The sequence below is a fragment of the Tursiops truncatus genome, chromosome 3, assembly GCF_011762595.2.
Source record: "Tursiops truncatus isolate mTurTru1 chromosome 3, mTurTru1.mat.Y, whole genome shotgun sequence".
Lineage (NCBI taxonomy): Eukaryota > Metazoa > Chordata > Mammalia > Artiodactyla > Delphinidae > Tursiops > Tursiops truncatus.
The window spans coordinates 49,189,227-49,212,481 of NC_047036.1; the positions used below are offsets into that span (position 1 = coordinate 49,189,227).

At 40.0% G+C, this 23,255-nt stretch overlaps 1 protein-coding gene across 2 annotated transcripts in view; it reads left to right on the plus strand.

Moving 5' to 3' along the window:
* Positions 1–23,255, plus strand: part of IPO11 (importin 11) — a 249,283-nt gene that overhangs the window by 216,521 nt on the left and 9,507 nt on the right. Inside the window, exon 30 of one of the 2 annotated variants that reach the window (XM_033852894.2) lies at positions 14,238–14,316. The exons of the other annotated variant lie outside the window; for it this stretch is intronic. Within the exon in view, the coding sequence (XP_033708785.1) occupies positions 14,238–14,285 (48 nt within the window). The 3' untranslated portion in view covers positions 14,286–14,316. Of the gene's footprint in view, positions 1–14,237; positions 14,317–23,255 lie in introns of those variants that run through there. 2 annotated transcript variants of the gene reach the window in all.

A 23,255-nucleotide genomic window follows, 5' to 3' on the forward strand; every position in this document is an offset into this window, starting at 1 on the left:
CCCACTTTTTGATTGTGTTGTTTGTCTTTTGATATTGACCTGCATGAGTTGTTTGTACATTTTGGAGATTAATCCCTTGTCAGTTGATTCATTTGCAAATATTTTCTCCCATTCTGAGGATTGTCTTTTCGTCTTGTTTATGGTTTCCTTTGCTGTGCAAAAGCTTTTAAGTTTAATTAGGTCTCATTTGTTTTTGTTTTCATTACTCTAGGAGGTGGGTCAAAATGGATCTTGCTGTGATTTATGTCAAAGGGTGTTCTGCCTATGTTTTCCTCTAAGCGTTTTATAGTGTCCGGCCTTACATTTAGGTCTTTAGTCCATTTTGAGTTTATTTTTGTGTATGGTGTTAAAGATTGTTCTAATTTTATTTTTTGCATGTAGCTGTTCAGTTTTCCCAGCTCCATTTATTGAAGAGACTGTCTTTTCTCCATTGTATAGTCTTGCCTCCTTTGTTGTAGACTAATTGACCATAGGTGCGTGGGTTTATTTCTGGGCTTTCTATCCTGTTCCATTGATCTATATTTCTATTTTTGTACCAGTATCATATTGTTTTGTTGACTGTAGCTTTGTAGTATAGTGTGAAGTCAGGGAGCCTGATTCTTCCAGATCTGTTTTTCTTTTTCAAGATTGCTTTAGCCATTTGAGGTCTTCTGTGTCTCCATACAAATTTTAATATTGTTTTGTTCTAGTTGTGTGAAAAATTCCATTGGTAATTTTTTTTTTTAAAAAGAAGATGTTGGGGATAGGAGTTTATTAATTAATTGATTTATTTTTGCTGTGTTGGGTCTTCGTTTCTGTGCGAGGGCTTTCTCTAGTTGTGGCAAGTGGGGGCCACTCTTCATCGCGGTGCGTGGGCCTCTCACTGCCGTGGCCTCTCTTGTTGCGGAGCACAAGCTCCAGACGCGCAGGCTCAGTAGTTGTGGCTCACGGGCCTAGTTGCTCCGTGGCATGTGGGATCCTCCCAGACCAGGGCTCGAACCTGTGTCCCCTGCATTAGCAGGCAGATTCTCAACCACTGTGCCACCAGGGAAGCCCTCCATTGGTAATTTGATAGGAATTTCATTGAAGCTGTAGATTGCCTGTGTAGTATACTCATTTTGACAATATTGATTCTTCCAGTCCAAGAACATGGTATATCTTTCCATCAGTTTTTGTCATTTTTTATTTCTTTCACCAGGGTCTTAAAGTTTTCAGAGTACAGATCTTTTGCCTCCTTAGGTAAGTTTATTCCTAGATTTTTTTTTTTTTTTTTTTTTTTTTTTTTTTTGCGGTACACGGGCCTCTCACTGTTGTGGCCTCTCCCGTTGCGGAGCAACAGGCTCCGGACGCACAGGCTCAGTGGCCATAGCTCACGGGCGCAGCTGCTCCGCGGCATGTGGGATCTTCCCGGACCGGGGCATGAACCCGTGTCCCCTGCATCAGCAGGCGGACTCTCAACCACTGCGCCACCAGGGAAGCCCTATTCCTAGATATTTTATTTTTTTGATGCGATGGTAAATGGAATTGTTTCTTTAATTTCTCTTTCTGATCTTTTTTTGTTACTGTATAGAAATGCAACAGATTTCTGTGTATTAATTTTGTGTCCTGCAACTTTACTGAATTCATTGATGAGCTCTAGTAGTTTTCTGGTAGCATCTTTAGGATTTTTCTATGTATAGTATCATGTCATCTGCAAACAGTGAGTTTTACTACTTCTTTTCCAATTTGGATTTCCTTTATTTCTTTTTCTTCTCTGATTGCCATGGCTAGGACTTCCAAAACTATGTTGAATAATAGTGGTGAGAGTCAACATCCTTCTCTTGTTCCTGATATTAGAGGAAATGCTTTCAGTTTTTTACCATAAATGGGTGCTGAATTTTGTCAAAAGCTTTTTCTGCATCTATTGAGATGATCATGTTTTTTATTCTTTAATTTTTTGATGTGGTGTATTGCACTGATTGATTTGCAGATATTGAAAAATCCTTGCATCCCTGGGATAAATCCCACTTGATCATAGTGTATGATCCTTTTAATGTACTGTTGGATTCATATTGCTAGTATTTTGTTGAGGATTTTGCATCTATATTCATCAGTGATATTGGCCTGTAATTTTCTTTTTTTATGGTATCTTTGGTTTTGTTATCAGCATGATGGTGGCCTCATGGAATGAGTTTGAGGGTGTTCCTTCTGCAATTTTCTGGAACAGTTTCTGAAGGATACGTGTTAACTCTTCTCTAAATATTTGATAGAATGCGCCTGTGAAGCCATCTGGTCCTCGGCTTTTGTTTGTTGGGAGTTTTTAAATCACAGTTTCAATTTCAGTACTTGTGATTGGTCTGTTCATATTTTCTATGTCTTCTTGGTTCAGTCTTGAGATATTGCAGCTTTCTAAGAATTTGTCCATTTCTTCTAGGTTGTCCATTTTATTGGCATATAGTTGCATGTAGTAGTCTCTTATTCTGTGGTGTCCATTGTGACTTCACCTTTTCGTTTCTAATTTTATTGATTTGAGCCATCTCCCTCTTGATGAGTCTGGCTAAAGGTTTGTCAATTTTGTTTATCTTTTCAAAGAACCAGCTTTTAGTTTTGTGGATCTTTTCTATTGTTTTTTTTTGTCTCCATTTCATTTATTTCTGCTCTGATATTTATGATTTCTTTCCTTCTACTAACTTTGGGTTTTGTTTATTCTTCTTTCTCTAGTTGCTTTAGGTGTAAGCTTAGGTTGTTTATTTGAGATTTTTCTTGTTTCCTGAGATAAGATTGTATTGCTATAAACTTCCCTCTTAGAACTGCTTTTGCTGGGTCCCATAGGTTTTGGATTGTCGTGCTTTCATTTTCATTTGTCTCTAAGTGCTTTTTTGATTTCATGAGTGATCCATTGGTTATTTAGTAGCATATTGTTTAGCCTTCATGTGTGGGTGTTTTTTACAGTTTTTTTCTGTTAGTTGATTTTTAATGTCACAGTGTTGGGGTTGGAAAAGATGCTTAATATGATTTCAGTTGTCTTAAATTTACTGAGGCTTGATTTGTGGCCCAGCATGTGATCAGTCCTGGAGAATGTTCCATGTACACTTGAGAAGAATGTGTATTCTGCTGCTTTTGGATGGAATGCTCTATAAGTATCAATTAAGTCCATCTGGTCTAATATGTCATTTAAGGCCTGTGTATCCTTATTGATTTTCTGTCTGGATGATCTGTGCATTGATGTAAGTAGGATCTTAAAGTCCCCCACTATTATTGTGTTACTGTTGATTTCTCCTGTTATGGCTGTTTGCATTTGCCTTATATATTGAGGTGCTCGTGTGTTGGGTGCAATTGTTACAATTGTTATATCTTCCTCTTGGATGGATCCCTTGATCATTATGTAGTGTTCTTGTTGGTGTCTTGTAACAGTCTTTATTTTAAAGTCTATTTTATTTCATATGAGTATTACTACTCCAGCTATCTTTGATTTCCATTTGCATGGAATACCTTTTTTCCAGCCTCTCACTTTCAGTCTGTATGTGTCCCTTGGTCTGAAGTGGGTCTCTTGTAGACAGCATATATATGGGTCTTGTTGTTGTATCCATTTAGCCTGTCTGTGTCTTTTGGTTGGAGCATGTAATCTGTTTACATTTAAGGTAATTATCGATATGGATGTTCTTATTGCCATTTTGTTAATTGTTTTGGATTTGTTTTTGTAGGTGTTTTTTCTTCTCTTTTGTTCTCTTCTCTTGTGATTTGATGACTAACTTTAGTGTTGTGTTTGGATTCTTTTTTCTTTTTTGTGTGTGTATCTATTGTAGGTTTTTGTTTTGTGGATAATAGGAGGTTTCGATGTAGCAGTCTATATATAAACAAGATTGGTTTAAGTTGCTGGTCTTTTAATTTCAAATGAGTTTCCAATATCCTACATTTTTGCTCTCCTCGTAATTGCTGGTTTTGATTTTATATTTGTGTACAGATGATTTCTTACCTTTACTATATATGTTTGTGTTTACTGGTGAGCTTTTCCATTCATAATTATCTTGTTTCTAGTTGTGGCCTTTTCCACCTAGAGGACTTCCTTTAGCATTTTTTGAAAAGCTGGTCTGGTGGTGCTGAATTCTCTTAGCTTTTGCTTGTCTGTAAAGCTTTTGATTTCTTGGTCGAATCTGAATGAGAACCTTGCTGGGTAAAGTATTCTTGGCTGTAGGTTCTTCCCTTTAATCACTTTAAATATATTGTGCCACTTCCTTCTGGCCTGCAGAGTTTCTGCTGAAAAATCAGCTGATAACCTCATGCGGTTCTCTTGTATGTTATTTGTTGCTCTTCCCTTGTTGCTTTTAATATTTTTTCTTTGTCTTTAAGTTTTGTCAATTTGATTACTATGTGTCTTGGCACGTTCCTCCTTGCATTCATCCTGCCTGGGACTCTGCACTTCCTGGACTTGGATGACTGTTTCCTTTCCCATGTTAGGAAAGTTTTCAGCTATTATCTCTTAAAATACTTTCTCAGGCCCATTCTCTCTCTCTCGCTTTCCCTTCTGGGACCCCTATAATGCGAATGTTTGTGCATTTCATATTGTCCCAGAGATCTCTTAAACTGTCCTCATTTTTTTCATTCTTTTTTCTTTATTCTGTTCCATAGCAGTGATTTCCACCATTCTGTCTTCCAGGTCACTTATCCGTTTTTCTGCCTCAGTTATTTTGCTATTGATTTCTTCTAGTATATTTTTCATTTCAGTTATTGTATTGTTCATCTTTGTTTGTTTGTTCTTGTTCTTCTAGGTCTTTGTTAAACATTTCTTGTATCTTCTCAATCTGTGCCTCCATTCTTTTTCCAAGATCTTGGATCATCTTTACTCTCATTACTCTGAATTCTTTTTCAGGTAGATTGCCTGTCTCCACTTCACTTAGTTCTTCTGGGTTTTTGTCGTGTTCCTTCATATGCACCATATTTCTCTGCCATCTCATTTTGTGTAACTTTCTATGATTGTGGTTTCCGTTTTGCAGGCTTGTAGTTTTTCTATCTTCTGCTGTTTGCCCGCTGGTGGATGAGGCTGGCTAAGAGGCTTGTGCAGGTTTGCTGGTGGGAGGGACTGGTACCCACCCACTGATGGGTGGAGCTGGGTTTTATCCCACTGGTGGGCAGGACAGTGTCTGTGGGTGTGTTTATTATGGGGCAGCTATTTTTTCAGGAAGACTTTGAACAGCCTCTCTGCTGATGGGTGGGGCTGTGTTCCCGCCCTATTGGTTGTTTGGCCTGAGACGTCCCAGCACTGGTGCCTACAGGCTGTTGGGTGGGGCCAGGTCTTGGTGAGAAGATGGCAGCATCCTAGAGGACCCACGCCAATGAACAGTTGCTAGAGCCGCTACCGCCAGTGTCCCTGTCCCCACGGTGAGCCACAGCCGCCCCCTCCCCCCCCCGCCTTCGCAGGGGACCCTCCAACACTAACAGGTAAGTCTGACCCAGTCACTTACGAGGTCACCGCTTTTTATCCCTGGGTTCTGGTGCGCCCAGACCCTGTGTGTACCCTCCAAGAAAGGAGTTTCTGTTTCCCCCAGTCCTGTGGAATTCCTGCAGTCAAACCACTGGCCTTCATACCCAGACTCTCTGGGGTCTCCTCCCTCTATTGCCACACCCCTAGGCTTGGTAGCCCCACATAGGGCTCAGAACTTTCACTCCTGTGGGAGAACTTCTGTGATATAATTAGTTTCCAATTTGTGGGTTCCCCTCCTGGTGTGTATGGGATTTGATTTTATTGCAATTCTGCCCCTCCTACTGTCTTGTTGTAGCTTCTTCTTTGTCTTCAGATGTAGGGTATCTTTTTTGGCAGGTTTCAGCGTTTTTTTCTTGGTGGTTTTTCAGCAGTTAGATGTACTTTTGGTGTTTCTGTAAGAAGGGGTGATCTCATGTCCTTCTATTCCGCCATCTTGCTTCCTTCCCCCAGTGTTATTTCTTTATCATTACTCCTCAGTCCTCAAGACTGGCCTAAGAAGAATAATTTCTCTTTCATTTGAGGCACTATTTCCATTATTATTTTCATTTGAGGCACTGTTTCCATTAGTGTTTTCAGAAATACACATACATGCTCCCATTTTTCAGTTATGGTAAAATACTCAGCTTTCCAATTCCTGACAGATTTCATTATAGTTTTATAGCAAATGTTACTCAAATAGCCACCTTGCAAAAAAAGTAAAAAACATTTCAGGGGAAAAGTTTGGTTCATTTTTTAAAGCTCAGAATTTAAAATAGGCTTTGTAAATAGCTCAGAGAAAAAGAGAAATTACTGAATTTTTAAGTGCTCGATTAAGATATAAAATGTAATTATTGATTTATAGAATTCTGTTCATTAATTCAGCCTTATAGCAAATGTATTAAGTTTTGGACAAACAACTCAGCCAGCCCTCTGGTTGAACTGTGCTTCCTAATACAAGGTTATGATCATTTGCATTCCCTACATGTGCTCCTTTTCTATTTATTTTATACTCCAGAGACTTCTCCTAACCCTCTGACAAAGGCCCATGTGATGAACAGTTAACATTTTAAAGTTGTTATTATATGTGGTCCCTCCTTCCTCTTTCCCCTACCAGTCATGTTACAGAAGCAACATCATTAGATGTTAAAATATTCATGTTTTTAGCTTCCCTTGAAAAATCTTCACCTTATATCTTTATTTTACCTATTCCTTTATTCAACTAATGTTTGTCGAGTTCCTGTTTTATGCCATAGTTCTATGCTAAATTCTGGGGTTAGAACATGGTACTTACCTTGTGAAGTTTTACAATTCAGTGGGAACACACTTGCCAGTATGATATACGAAAATAGTGGTTCTAATGGAAGTGTGTGTTCAGGAGCAGCAGGCATGCAGGGGAAGGAGATCTTTCACAAAAGAGAATGATGTTGGCACTGTATAATTTTATCTCCCTTTAAAAACTGATCTCAAATGGCATAGTTTGGTAAGGTTATTTAAAAGTACCCAGACTCAGAGCTATTTGAAATTACTCTGACATAAACTCATCAGTGAGATTTTGAAAATGTTAGAATTCTGTACCTTTCAACCAGTTTCTAATTCCATTAATTAAAACATAAGGCTCACCTACTGAGAGGAATATTCTTCTGTTCTGTTTCTACGTTCCTTATAAATCCCAAGTGAGTAGCAATTTAAAAGTTGTTGGAGAGCTGATGAAAGGAAGACAAGAGATGCATGTCACAAAATATTGTATCTCCTTCCTCCAACTTCAGGGAAAAAAAGTTTAAACTATAGGGGCATTGAAAGAATACTATATAAGGACGTGCTATCATTTCCTCTTGCGAGAACACCAGAATCACAACTAACTGCTGAACAGACATCGACAGGAAGACACTGGAACTCACCAAAAATGATACCCCACATCCAAAGACAAAGGAGAAGCCACAATGAGACGGTAGGAGGGGCGTAATCACAATAAAATCAAATCCCATAACTGCTGTCTGGGTGACTCACAAACTGGAGAATGCTTATACCACAGAGGTCCACCCACTGGTGTGAAGGTTCTGAGCCCTATGTCAGACTTCCCAAACTGGGGGTCTGGCAACGGGAGGAGGGATTCCTAGAGAATCAGACTTTGAAGTCTAGCGGGATTTGATTATAGGACTTCGACAGGACTGGGGGAAACAGAGACTCCACTCTTGGAGGGCACACACAAAGTAGTGTGTGCATCGGGACCCAGGGGAAGGAGCAGCGACCCCATAGGAGACTGAACCAGACCTACCTGCTAGTGTTGGAGGGTCTCCTGCCAAGGCGGGGGGGTGGCTGTGTCTCAAAGTGAGGACAAGGACACTGACAGCAGAAGTTGTGGGAAGTACTCCTTGGTGTGAGCCCTCCAAGAGTCTGCCATTATCACCACCAAAGAGCCGGGGGAAGGCTCCAGCGTTGGGTCGCCTCAGGCCAAACAACCAACAGGGAGGGAACCCAGCCCCACTCATCAGCGGACAAGCAGATTAAAGTTTTACTGAGCTCTGCCCACCAGAACAACAGCCAGCTCTACCCACCACCAGTCCCTCCCATCAGGAAACTTGCACAAGCCTCTTAGATAGCCTCATCTACCAGAGGCAGACAGCAGAAGCAAGAAGAACTACAGTCCTGCAGCCTGTGGAACAAAAACCACATTCACAGAGAGTTAGACAAGATGAAAAGGCCAGAGGGCTATGTACCAGATGAAGGAACAAAATAAAACCCCAGGAAAAACAACTAAATGAAGTGGAGATAGGCAACCTTCCAGAAAAAGAATTCAGAATAATGATAGTGAAGATGATCCAGGACCTCAGAAAAAGAATGGAGGCAAAGATCGAGAAGATGCAAGAAATGTTTAACCAAGATCTAGAAGAATTAAAGAACACAGATGAACAATACAATAACTGAAATGAAAACTACACTAGAAGGAATCAATAGCAAAATAACTAAGGCAGAAGAACGGATAAGTGACCTGGAAGACAGAATGGTGGAATTCACTGCCGTGGAACAGAATAAAGAAAAAAGAATGAAAAGAATTGAAGACAGCCTAAGAGACCTCTGGGACAACATGAAACACCACAACATTCGCATTATAGGGGTCCCAGAAGGAGAAGAGAGAGAGAGAGGACCAGAGAAAATATTTGAAGAGATTATAGTCAAAAACTTCCCTAACGTGGGAAAGGAAATAGCCACGCAAGTCCCAGGAGCACAGAGAGTCCCATACAGGATAAACCCAAGGAAAAACACACCGAGACACATAGTAATCAAAGTGGCAAAAATTAAAGACAAAGAAAAATTATTGAAAGCAGCAAGGGAAAAACGACAAATAGCATGCAAGGGAACTCCCATAAGGTTAACAGCTGATTTCTCAGCAGAAACTCTACAAGCCAGACGGGAGTGGCATGATATACTTAAAGTGATGAAAGGGAAGAACCTACAACCAAGATTACCCAGCAAGGATCTCATTCAGATTCAATGGAGAAATCAAAAGCTTTACGGACAAGCAAAAGCTAAGAGAATTCAGCACCACCAAACCAGCTCTACAACAAATGCTAAAGGAACTTCTCTAAGTGGGAAACACAAGAGAAGAAAAGGACCTACAAAAACAAGCGCAAAAAAATTAAGAATATGGTAATAGGAACATACATATCAATAATTACCTTGAACATGAATGGATTAAATGCTCCAAGCAAAAGACACAGGCTTGCTGAATGGATAAAAAAACAAGACCTATATTTATGCTGTCTACAAGATACCCACTTCAGACCTAGGGACACATACAGACTGAAAGTGAGGGGATGGAAAAAGATATTCCATGCAAATGGAAATCAAAAGAAAGCTGGAGTAGCCATACTCATATCAGATAAAATAGACTTTAAAATAAAGAATGTTACAGGAGACAAGGAAGGACACTACATAATGATCAAGGGATCAATCCAAGAAGAAGATATAACAATTATAAATACATATCACCCAATATAGGAGCACCTCAATACATAAGGCAACTGCTAATAGCTATAAAAGAGGAAATCGACAGTAACACAATAATAGTGGGGGAGAGTTTAACACCTCACTTTCACTAATGTACAGATCATCCAAACAAAAAATAAGGAAACACAAGCTTTAAATGACACAATAGACCAGATAGATTTAATTGATATTTATGACATTCCATCCAAAAACGGCAGATTACACTTTCTTTTCAAGTGTGCACGGAACATTCTCCAGGATAGATCACATCTTGGGTCACAAATCAAGCCTCAGTAAATTTAAGAAAATTGAAATCATATGAAACATCTTTTCTGAGCACAATGCTATGAGATTAGAAATCCATTACAGGGAAAAAACGTATAAAACACAAACACATGGAGGCTAAACAATATGTTACTAAGTAACCAAGAGATCACTGAAGAAATCAAAGAGGAAATCAAAAAATACCTAGAAACAAATGACAATGGAGACATGACGATCCAAAACCTATGGGATGCAGCAAAACAGTTCTAAGAGGGAAGTTTATAGCTATACAAGCCTACCTCAAGAAACAAGAAAAATCTCAAACAATCTAACTTTACACCTAAAGGAACTAGAGAAAGAAGAACAAACAAAACCCAGAGTTAGCAGGACGAAAGAAATCATGAAGATCAGAGCAGAAATAAATGAAATAGAAACAAAGGAAACAATAGCAGAGATCAATAAAACTAAAAGCTGGTTCTTTGAGAAGATAAACAAAATTGAAAAACCATTAGCCAGACTCATCAAGAAAAAGAGGGAGAGGACTCAAATTAATAAAGTCAGAAATTAATTAGGAGAAGTTACAACAGACACCACAGAAATACAAAGCATCCTAAGAGACTACTACAAGCAACTCTATGCCAATAAAATGGACAAACTGGAAGAAATGGACAAATTCTTAGAAAGGTATAATCTTCCAAGACTGAACCAGAAAGAAGTAGAAAACATGAACAGACCAGTCACAAGTACTGAAATTGAAACTGTGAGTAAAAAACTCCCAACAAACAAAAGTCCAGGACCAGATGGCTTCACAGGTGAATTCTGTCAAACATTTAGAGGAGAGCTAACAGCCATCCTGCTCAAACTCTTCCAAAAACTTGCAGAGGAATGAACACTCCCAAACTCATTCTATGAGGTCACCACCACCCTGATACCAAAACCAGACAAAGATACTACAGAAAAAGAAAATTACAGACCAATATCATTGATGAATATAGATGCAAAAATCCTCAACAAAATACTAGCAAACATAATCCAACAAGAGATTAAAAGGATCATACACCATGATCAAGTGGGATTTATCCCAGGGATGCAAGGATTCTTCAATATATGCAAATCAATCAGTGTGATACACCATATTAACAAATTGAAGAAGAAAAACCATATGATCATCTCAATAGATGCAGGAAAAGCTTTTGACAAAATTCAACACCCATTTATGATAAAAAAATCTCCAGAAAGTGGGCATAGAGGGAACCTACCTCAACATAATAAAGGCAATATATGACAAACCCACAGCAAACATCATTCTCAATGGTGAAAAACTGAAAGCATTTCCTCTAAGATCAGGAACAAAACAAGGACATCCACTGTCACCAATATTATTCAACATAGTTTTGGAAGTCCTAGCCACAGCAATCAGAGAAGAAAAAGAAATAAAAGAAACACAAATTGGAAAAGAAGAAGTAAAACTGTCACTGTTTGCAGATGACATGATACTATGCATAGAGGATCCTAAAGATGCCACCAGAAAGCTACTAGAGCTAATCAATGAATTTGGTAACATAGTAGGATACAAAATTAATGCACAGAAGTCTCTTGCATTCCTATACACTAATGATGAAAAATCTGAAAGAGAAAGTAAGGAAACACACCTGTTTACCACTGCAACAAAAAGAGTAAAATACCTAGGAATAAACCTACCTAGGGAGACAAAAACCTGTATGCCAAAAACTGTAAGACACTGATGAAAGAAATTAAAGATGATACCAACAGATGGAGAGATATACCATGTTCTTGGATTGGAAGAATCAGTATTGTGAAAATGACTGTACTACCCAAAGCAATCTACAGATTCATTACAATCCCTATCAAATTACCAATGGCATGTTTTACAGAACTAGGATAAAAAATCTTAAAATTTGTATGGAGACATGGAAGACCCCAAATAGGCAACGCAATCTTGAGGGAAAAAAATGGAGCTGGAGGAATCAGACTCCCTGACTTCAGACTATACTAAAAACCTACAGTAATCAAAACAATACGGTACTGGCACAAAAACAGAAATAGAGATCAATGGAACAGGATGAAAAGCCCAGAGATAAACCCACACACCTATGGTCAACTAATCTATGACAAAGGAGGCAAGGATATACAATGGAGAAAAGACAGTCTCTTCAATAAGTGGTGCCTGGAAAACTGGACAGCTACATGTAAAAGAATGAAAGAACACTCCCTAACACCATACACAAAAATAAACTCAAAATGCATTGTAGACCTAAATGTAAGACCGGACACTATAAAACTCTTAGAGGGAAACATAGGAAGAAAACTCTTTGACATAAATCACAGCAAGATCTTTTTTGATCCACCTCCTAGAGTAATGGAAATAAAAACAAAGTAAACTAATGGGACCTCATGAAACTTAAAAGCTTTTGCACAGCAAAGGAAACCATAAACAAGACAAAAAGACAACCCTCAGAATGGGAGAAAATATTTGCAAACAAATCAACGGACAAAGGATTAATCTTCAAAATATATAAACAGCTCATGCAGCTCAATATTAAAAAAACAAACAACCCAATCCAAAAATTGGCAGAGACCTAAATAGACATTTCTCCAAAGAAGACATACAGATGGCCAAAAAGCACATGAAAAGCTGCTCAATATTGCTAATTATTAGAGAAATGCAAAGCGAAACTACAATGAGATTTCACCCCACACCAGTTAGAATGGGCTTCATCAGAAAATCTACAAACAACAAATACTGGATAGAGTGTGGAGAAAAGGGAACCCTCTTGCGCTATTGGTGGGAATGTAATTTGATACAGCCACTATGGAGAACAGTATTGAAGTTCCTTGAAAAACTAAAAATAGAATTACCATATGATCCAGCAATCCCACTACTGGGCATATACCCAGAGAAAACCACAATTCAAAAAGACACATGCACCCCAGTGTTCATTGCAGCACTATTTACAATAGCCAGGTTATGGAAACAACCTAAATGCCCATTGACAGACGAATGGATAAAGAAGTTGTGGTACACATATAGAATGGCATATTACTCAGCCATAAAAAGGAACGAAATTGAGTCATTTGTAGAAATGTGGATGCTTCTAGAGACTGTCACACAGAGTGAAGTTAGTCAGAGTGAGAAAAACAAATATCGTATATTAACGCATATGTGTGGAACCTAGAAAAATGGTACAGATGAACAGGTTTGCCAGGCAGAAATTGAGACACAGGAATAGAGAACAAACGTATGGACACCAAGGGGAGAAAGCATTGGTGGGGGGGAGGGTGGTGTGCTGAATTGGGCGATTGGTATTGACATGTATACACTGATGTGTATAAAATGGATGACTAATAAGTAGCTGCTGTATTAAAAAATAAAATAAAATTCAAAAATTCAAAAAAAAAAACAGTATAACGAACACCAGTGTACCCTTCATCACCAAATCGTTCCATTTTGCCACATTTACTCTTTCCATGCCTCTAAGACTGCCATTTCTCTACATATCCACTAATATACCACTATATACTGACGAAAATTAATGCAATAATATCTAATAGTTTGTATTCCAATTTTCCAAATGCCCTCAAAGATGTATTTTATATCATGCCCGTTTTGTTTTATGGTCTGGAATCTACTGAACATTTATATATCGCATTTGGTGGTTTAGTTTTTAACTCTAGAATAGTCCTTTTCTCATGTCATTGGCGCTTTTTTGAAGAATCCAAGGTAGCTGTCTTGTAGAATCTCCATTACTCAGCAGTGTTCTAATTGTTTCCTTGTAACTGGATTCAGGTTAACATTTTTGGCAACAAGACTCCATCGGTAATATACTTGCATGGTGTCACAGGATGCACAGAATGTCAGGTTGTCTCTCTGTTGGTGATGCTACAGTGGATAAGGTGGTGCTCACCAGACCTCTCTATAATTTTTCAAAGACCTTACAGTACTAGAAATTTCCAGTGGTATTTTTGTTTGTTTTGTTGTTTTGGCCATAGAACTCTTAACCTCTACTAGCTTGCCTTTTCATTTACAGCAAGTTCAGCAATTTTATTTTAACCTAGATAAGTCAATGACCAAGGTATGGAAAGGTAGATTGATCCTGGTGCGCATTTCATCAACTGTCCTAAATCTCATAAACTCCATTATTGTTATGGCACACCTCAGGCAAGAGTCCTCTCTGTCTCTTTCCCTCTCTCTATCTCCCCTGCCCGCTTGTGTTTTTAAAAAATATGCAGATCTTTGTGAACACCTATGTAACCTGGACTCACATGCCACCTAAAAATGAAGAAATGAAGGCAAACAACTGCCTTTCTCTTTGTTGTTTTTGGATTTGTAAACGCTTGGCAAAGAGGCAAATATGCAACAAATAGTTTTTTTTTTTAACACTTCACAAATACGTTATCATTTTTGGTCTGAACTTAAAAGGCAGAATACATGCCACACTTTAGAACATTTTCTTTTAGTGTGGTTTAGGATCAGCTGGCAAAATGGGGAGAGAAAAGAAAGTAATCATTCCTTAAATGTGAATCTCTGATCTTGGTACTTCCATAGGACTGTGACATCGGAAACGGCAGTTCAAAGTTACCTTTTTCCTCTTAAGAAGAAACCATTTTGTCCCAAACACATCCAGGTTAGTATGCAGAACCTCATGTCCCATGACAGCCCCGTGCAGTTGTCTGAAGTTGAGCTTTTGAGCCCTTGAGGTGAATACCCTAATACCCTGGAAAAGAGCTGTAGCTATTGGTCTGAATTTCTCTGATTTTGCTTCTGGCCAGTTGAACTCCTGGCCTAGGAGACTCTTATGGTCTGAAGCACTTGGATAAAATTCAGAACTGAGAGTCATTGACTACATTTTCTCTTGAATCCTTTCTTACTGTAACAAGTAGAGCGTCGCCAGTTAGCCAAAGATCTTTAACAAGCAAGATTTGTTCCTTGTTCCAGTTAATGCCTGCATCCAACTCATTTGGGCCTGTTGAAAGTTATTTAGCCAAGTGTGCTTTGAAGAACCGTCTAATCCAAGAAGAAATGTATTGATGTCTGGTCATCTAGCCCTTTTTTCCTTCAAGGTGAAACATTGATTTTCATGCCACTTTAATTTCCCTGTAGGGCAAAAATAGAATGCAAGTAACTGCTAGAACAGGTTATGAGTCCAGTGAGGCTTAAAGCATTTATATCTGTCTGCCACTAGGATGATGTTTTAAAGCTGGAAATTAGCCTTATGACTAGAAGTCTGCTTGTTGGGGTTTTTTACTGAAAGGGGTTAAAGCAGGTTAAGTCTGGAGATGAGCTGTGAGTAGATCTGCCAGTGAGCTGTTTGTTTTCTCAATAGCTTTAGCCTGAGGCAAGATCAGTATCTCATTTCAGAAGAGGCAGGTCATTTCCACAGTGCTCTCTGGGCTGGCCCTAAAGTGACTTCTTTTTCTTTCCTTTTTAATGAACATTGCAACTTAAGCAATAATCTAGAAGAGCAAAACTTTTTGATTGACAGCGAAGTTGTAGCTCATAAATGTATACTCTGAGCTCAGAAGCATATTGACACCAGCCAGGAAAGGAAAGTCTATTGACAGTTTAGGAGGTAATCACAAACTAATTATGAGTTCTGTTTAGTCAAGGAACAGCTCGGTTTCTTTCTTTTTTGGATTGAAAGGCATATGTCTTGTGCTGTCTCTGGCAGTGAAATCAATAGTGTGAAATGGCCTTTCCTTCAGCCTTGTGTGTTCTTTACTCACACACAATGCATTGAGAAGTGCTGAACCAGGTGAGCAAATCCAATATTTTATTATACTTACTAGATAAGCCTGCTAAAGGCACCTCACAGTATGGAACTATGGAAACCCAAACTTACACTTACTGCGGTAATAGATTAGGGAATTGATTATTTTTATACCTTTCAAAAGGCTCCTCCTTGTAGATATAAAGGCAGAAGATAGGCTTTTTATTTTTTTTTTGTTTTATTTTAATGATTTTAGTTAAAGAATTTCAGAGCAGGAAGGGAATCAGAGAGGATCTATTCTAACCTTACCATTTCACAGGTGAGGAAATGGGCCCTGAATGAGGCCTATAGCCTTGGGTTCCTAGTACCTCTTCCAATGTACTTTCAATTATATCTCTTTTTAAAAAATGTTAATGGTTGCCTAGGTTTACAATTTACATTTTTACTAATCTAAGTCCACCTTCAAATAGCAGTATTCCTGTGTAATGTAGGTATCTTATAGCAGTGTTCCCACTTCTCCCATCCCACTCCTTATGATGTTGCTGTCGCTTATTTCACTCATCTATGTGCTGTAATCACCCAATACATTGTTACTATTACTTTAAACAGTTACCTTTCAGATCAATTAAGAATTTTAAAAAGCCACAAAGGTTTGATTTTACCTTCATTTATTTCTTCTCCAATAAGCATCCTTTCTTCATGTAGTTGTTGTTTGTTTTGTTTTGTTTTTGCGGTACGCGGGCCTCTCACCGCTGTGGCCTCTCCCGTTGCGGAGCACAGTCTCTGGACACGCAGGCTCAGTGGCCATGGCCCACGGGCCCAGCCACCCCATGGCATGTGGGATCCTCCCGGACCAGGGCACGAACCCGTGTCCCCTGCATTGGCAGGCAGACTTCCAACCACTGCGCCACCAGGGAAGCCCTGTTACAGTGTTTTTGACTTCTAGCATTTACTTTTGATTTTTTCTTAGAATTTCTGTCTCTCTGCTTACAATACCCATCTCTTCATGCATGTTGTCTTTTTCATTATAGCCCATGACATACTAATGGTAGCTATTTAAAATTCCCTCTCTGAGAATTCTAATATCTATGTTATATATGAGTCTCATTCTGATGCTTGCCCGAGATCTCTGATTTCTTGCTTGATCACAGATCTTGATCTGCCTTTTAGCATGCCTTTTAATTTTTGGTTGAAAGCTGGACGTACTGTGTTGGGTAATAGGGACTGAGATAAATGATCTTCTAGTGTGAGCAGGTATGTTAATCTGGCTAGGAGTTAGGCTGTGTTTAATGTTTAATGTTAGCTCTTGGTGCCAGAGGTTTCAAATTGTCCTAGGGTTCTTGTTTTTGTTTCCCCTCTTTGACTTTGGGCTTCCCTAAGTACTTCTCCTCAGAGAGGACCTGTGTCTGGTACCTCTTTTAGCAGCAATCCACCGTTATACTGGAGCCCTGTTGGTGTGGTGGAAAAGTGTGTGGGAGGGGAATGTTCTCTGATCTTATGATTAAATCTCAAGTCTTAATGGGCTTGAGTGTCTGGCCTGTGACCACCATGTGTTTCTTTTTCTTGTTTTTTTAAATTAATTAATTCATTCATTAATTTTTGGCCCTATTGGGTCTTCGTTGCTGCGTGCAGGCTTTCTCTAGTTGCGGCTAGTGGGGGCTACTGTTCGTTGCGGTGCGCGGGCTTCTCGTTGCGGTGGCTTCTCTTGTTGTGGAGCACGTGCTCTAGGCGTGAGGGCTTCAGTAGTTGTGACTCATGGGCCCTAGAGCACAGGCTCAGTAGTTGAGGCGCACAGGCTTAGTTGCTCCGTGGCATGTGGGATCTTCCCAGACAAGGGCTCGAACCTGTGACCCCTGCATTGGCAGGTGGATCCTTAACCACTGTGCCGCCAGGGAAGTCCCATGTGTTTCTTCTTGGATAGCCCTCTCGTCCCTCTGAGGTAAGACACGAAGGTGAGAAGGGGCTGGAGTGAGAGGAATGCCCTTTTCCCATGCTTTAGGACAAGGGTCTGGTAAAGTCTTTTCCCTGGGGATCAGGCCTTTGTTATGGAGAAAGCTCTGGGTATTTTTCACAAGCATGATCCTTCCCTTCCATCTGCCAGAGCCATGAGTGAACCTTTCTCTGATTTTACCAGGAGAAATTGGTGGGGCCCCTGGAGGTAATACTCACCAAAGTAAGGGCTCCCCCTGAGACTGTGGTCCCCAGAATTGATCCTACCAGTTTATGGCTCTGGCACTTCTGCTCCAAGTAAGTAACTTTTAGCTGTGACTCTGGATTTGCCTGTCTCTCCACATTTTGGGGAGACAGTTTGCCCTGCAAACTCAGTTCTCTGATGAGTCCAAGAAAAGTCATTGGTTTTCAGTTTGTCCAGGTTTTTCCTGTAAGGACTGGAGTGATAACTTCCAAGCCATATGTTGGAGCCGAAACAGTCCAAAGGTTTTATATATATATATATGTATGTATGTATGTATAAATAACCTATAGATGAACATTCAGAGAAGGAAAACTCAAAAGACTAGCAATTTTGTTTCTGAAATAATTTAGAGATAGCAGTTGAAAAGCTGATAAAATGCAAAAACCTTTCAAGCCAATTACATGATCAATTGCTTTTTTTTTTTTTTTTTTTTTTTTGCGGTACGAGGGCCTCTCACTGCTGTGGCCTCTCCCATCACGGAGCAATTTCTTTTTAATAACTTTTTTTTCCTCATTATAAAAGCAACATATGTTTGTGGTAAATAGCCATGTGTGACTTTCTCCAGCAGTATTGTTCTGTTCAGCTGTAGCCACAGAGTTGGGTTTTAGCGGATGATGCTGTTAGAAGAGGATGAAGGATTTAGAGCCAGATGATGGGCAATGAATTCTAAGACTAATGAAAAGGAAGTAAAGATAGGGGAAGGCAAAAGATAGGGTAAATGGGAAGTCCAAAGGACTGCAGATCCTGATGGGGTTAGAACAGTGGTTGCAGGAGTGGTTAATAAGTAACTTGGAAGGACTGGCAGGCAGAGGTAATGAGAGACAGAGATACTGAGGTTACTGCTTCAGAAGGAGGAGCAGTTTCAGTGATGACAAGGGTCAGTGTGGGACCATGGCAGAGATTTCTACTCGATTATATTAGTCATTCCACTGATTCTACCCTTGCAGGAGGTCAACACCCAAAGGAAAAGGTTTGTTTGTTTTTTGTTTTACAAAAGGGAGGAGTAATAGTCTGGAAAAATATGTCTGAAAAGCACCTAGCCCAGTGCCTGGAGCATAGTAGGTGCTTTACAAGTGAGCGGGTTCTCATTTGACTGTTACTGCCACTGCTGAGCTGTGTCCATGCTCTATAATGTTATTTTAGAACTTCCTGAAACCAGACTAGGAAATGCCTGTTTTGCTAAGTTCAACTTCATAATGAATGGTGGTTTTGTTTGTTTTTAATTAATTTATTTATTTATTTATTTTTGGCTGCATTGGGTCTTCATTGTTGTGTGCGGCTTTCTCTAGTTGCAGTGAGCAGGGGCTACTCTTCATTGTGGTGCACAGGCTTCTAATCGTGGTGGCTTCTCTTGTTGCGGAGCATGGGCTCTAGGTGCGTGGGTTCAGCAGTTGTGGCTCGTGGGCTCTAGAGCACAGGCTCGGTAGTTGTGGTGCATGGGCTTAGTTGCTCCACAGCATGTGGGATCTTCCTGGACCAGGGCTTGAACCTGTGTCCCCTGCATTGGCAGGCAGATTCTTAACCACTGCACCACCAGGGAAGCCCCATGAATGGTGTTTTGGCAAGATTTCTGTGGTGTGGTTTAAGTAACATCTTGTAGTCAAAATCATTCTGTGGGACTACATCTCCAGTGTTTAAGTCATGTTCCAATCATTGTTTGATGTATTTTCATTTACCTCTTCAGTAATACATCCATTCTGTAAAGTGAGAAATACAAATTGTAACAACATCCTGAAAGATAAGTATGTCAGTTTCCTAGGGCTGCTGTAACAAAGTACCATAAACTGGGTGGCTTAAAACAACGAATGTATTCTTTCATGATTCTGGAGGCTAGAAGTCCAAAACTGAGGTGTGGGCAGGGCTGGTTCCTTCTGAAGCCTGTAAGGGAGAATCCCTCCTTGCCTCTTCTGGTGTCTACTGACTCCTTGGCGTTCCTTGGCTTATAGATGCGTCACTCCAGTCTCTGCATCTTGTCACATGGGCACCTTCTCCCCCTGCCTCTTTCCTCTTATGAGGACAACGGTCATCTCAACTAACTACATCTGCAGTGACCCCATTTCCAAATAAGGCCATATTCTGAGGTGCTGGGGGTTAGAACTTCAACAATTCATTTTGGAGGGGACACAATTCAACCCGTAATAGATGGATTTAAAAGAACCCATACTAAATATTTCTCTTTTCACATTGTCCTGATGATAACGTTTCTGATAACTAGAAGCCCCAGTTCTGTGGATGAACTTGCTGCTCTTAAAAAGAAAACCTAGTTCTAAATGCACTCAAGAAGAGTGGGAGGAGTTTTGCCCCAGTTTAAGGGCTAAATCTCTGCAGACAGGAACACCTTGCTGCTATGGTGGCGGGGAGTTTGATGTGGTGAACATAGCCCCTCACTAGTCACAAGCTCCCTGCAAGGCACTTGAATACTCAAGGTTCATTTACTAATCTTGCTTCCACATTGTTGCTTGAAAGTATAAATAATTCGTTGCCAAATCTGAAAGATGTTCCTTGGTTTCCATCTTAATGTTTTAGTTAGGTTAAATAACAACCAGGAACCACACTTAGATGTTAGTGCGAATCTGCACTAGCACAGCAGGCCTGTTTCGATGAGTCTAAGGAGAATGCAAAATGAATTGCAACAAATAAAATCTACTTCAGCACCATTGAGTTCAATTAAAAATGATAATAGAATTCAGGCTGCCTACAGGTGCACTAAACTTAAGCTCCATTCTCCATTTGGCCTCCAGAAAACACAACAGCAACGACATTCAATTTAGCTGCTGTTTTGAGTTGTGTACTGGAAGGAGCGTGGACTTTGGAATCAGATCTGAATTTGATTCCAGGCTCCAAATCTTGCTTTACCCCCAATGGTAGGCAGAATAATGGGCCCCAAAGATGTCTGTACCCTAATCCCTGGAAACTGGGATGGCAAAAGGGACTCTACAGGTTTGATTAAGGTACAGACCTTGAGGTGAGAGAGTGTCCCGTATCATTCAGAGGGGCTCAGTCTAACTACCTGAGTCCTTAAAAGCAGAGATGCTTTCCCAGCAGTGCTTGGAGATGAAGGAAAAAAGGTCAGAGATGTTGTTGACTTTGAAGATGGAGGAAGGGAGCTTGAGCCAAGGAATGCTGGTGGCCTCCGGAAGCTGCAAAGGAAAGAAAATAGATTCTGTCCTTGAGCCCCCAGAGGAATATAGCCCTGCCAATGCCTTGATTTTGGGGCTTCTGAACTCTAGAACCAAAAGATAATGAAGTTGTGTTGTAAGCCACTAAGTTTGTGGTAATTTGTAAAATAGCAATAGAGAACCAATATATGCACTTACTAGCTGTATGACTTTCTGAGTCTTGGGTTTCTCATCCAAAAAAAAAAAAATATATATATATATATATATATATATATATATATATATATATATAAAATAATATTGATCTTGTGTCATTTATGTGCAGATTTACTGAGATGATGTATGTAAAGTCCATTGTTAATCATTCCACGACTTAGTGTCAGGAGTCCATCCTGAGGAGCCTGATTATTTTCTCTCAGGTACCTAGCCTCCAATTTGGGCCCAGCTGCCAACAGGTGAGCGGTTGCACCTGGTTCCATGGTCCATGCCTTCTAGTCAAAATGTGATGTACGAACCAAGCAGCATCAGACTCAGACTGGGACCTTGTTAGAATCACTGAATCTCAGACCACATCCCAGACCGACTGAGTCAGAATCGATATTTTTTAACAAGGTCCCAGATGATTCGTATGCACTTTTAAATTTGAGAGGCACAACACTGGTGGTTCTCAAACATCACATATGCTGACAGAGCAAATGCCTGGGTCCAGAATTTATGAGCATGAGGCTTCAACATCTGTATTTTTAATATGCTTCCTAGTTATTTCTGATGCATAAAGGGTTATAACCACTAGAATAAATACTTAGAGATGTACTTTAATATATGAGATTCAAATCAGAATTGTAAAATTTTCAATTAATACCTTTTTTTCTCTAAGGAAAGCAGCTATGCTATGTAAGCGTTACTAAGTGCTGCATTTTAAAAAGATACATAAAAGAATAAACATCAAAGAATAGCAGAGACGCTTTCTCACTAGTTCTTAACTAGTTCTTAACTCTTTCTCACTAGTTCTGATTCCTGTCCTGGCTTTATCAAATATACTTGATTAGACTTCGTAAGATTCATCCAGCTTCACTTCTCTTAGAAGCAGTACTTCCTAGACAACTCCACAAATGTGGAACCTTGGCACTAAACCCTTGGCTGTTTTCTCTTTAGCAAGAAAGATCTAACCACTTAGTAAATTATCAGAAGACAGACAAGAGTTTTTGGAAAGCTTTCTCTGTTCTGGGAGTACCTGCATCTCTTCCTCCATAGACAGAAGCATAAGAAGAAATCTCGGCAGTTGTAATTAGGGCAGCCCGGCCACGCTTCCATGACCCAGAGCACAGAGTTGCATTCCAAGAACCGAAACTAGCATGGCTTCTCTTCAGCACGCGCAGGGCAGAAGATCCAGAGTCTGGAGAGAGTACTCAGATTCAGACTCTTACCCTACCCAGGAGCTCCAAGTCCAAACAGCTAGATAAGGGCTATAGGCAAGAGCCAAAATCAAGAATGAGGGGCTGAGAGCAAACCTGGGCAGGAAGGCAGCAGGTTACGAGGCAGTGATGAAGCTGCTGGACAGTTGCCACAACTGGCTTTGAGGAGCCTTCTTTACTAGGCAGCGGGGACATGAGGCAGATGCTCTGGGCTGCCTTTTAGGGCAGGGGGGATGAGCACTGTACCCTCCAAGATTCCACCATGAAGAGCAGAGTGAGCTGGGACACAGGCCCAACCAAGGGGGGGTCTAGAGGAAACTCTCCATTGTAGCCAGTGAGAGCTTGGCAGCCTGCACGCTCACTGCAAGGGCTGTTGATGACCACAGTCTTTCCAGGCTTTCCCAGCTCTAGAAAGTCTCCTGAGGTCCTGCCAGACCCAGCTCACTGACCCAGAGCCTATCAGTTGTGGGTCTGGTAATGCAGGCCTGGGCAGGCCATTCTGGGGTCTCTACCTCACTGAACAGAAAACACTGTGGCAGCATTTTTTTTTTTTTTTAATTTCTATTGGAGTATAGTTGACTTACAATGTTGTGTTAGTTTCAGGTGTACAGCAAAGTGAATCAGTACATATATCCAGAATACATGTACATATATCCACTCTTTTTTAGATTCCTTTCCCATATAGGCCATTACAGAGTATTGAATAGAGTTCCCTGTGCTATACAGTAGGTCTTTATTAGTTATCTATTTTATATATAGTAGTGTGTATATGTTAATCACAATCCCCTAATTTATTGCTTCCCCCCATGTTTCCCCTTCGGTAACCATAAGTTTGATTTCGAGATCTACAAGTCAGTTTCTGTTTTGTAAATAAGTTCATTTGTATCATTTGTTTAGATTCCACATGTAAGTGATATCATATTGATATTTGATATCAGATAGACAAATATTGATATTTGTCTTTCTCTGTCTGACTTACATCACTTAGATGATAAGCTCTAGGTCCATCCGTGTTGCTGCAAATGGCATTACTTCATTCATTTTTATGGCTGAGTAATATTCCATTGAATATATGTACCACATCTTCTTTATCCATTCCTCTGTTGATGGACATTTAGGTTGCTTCTG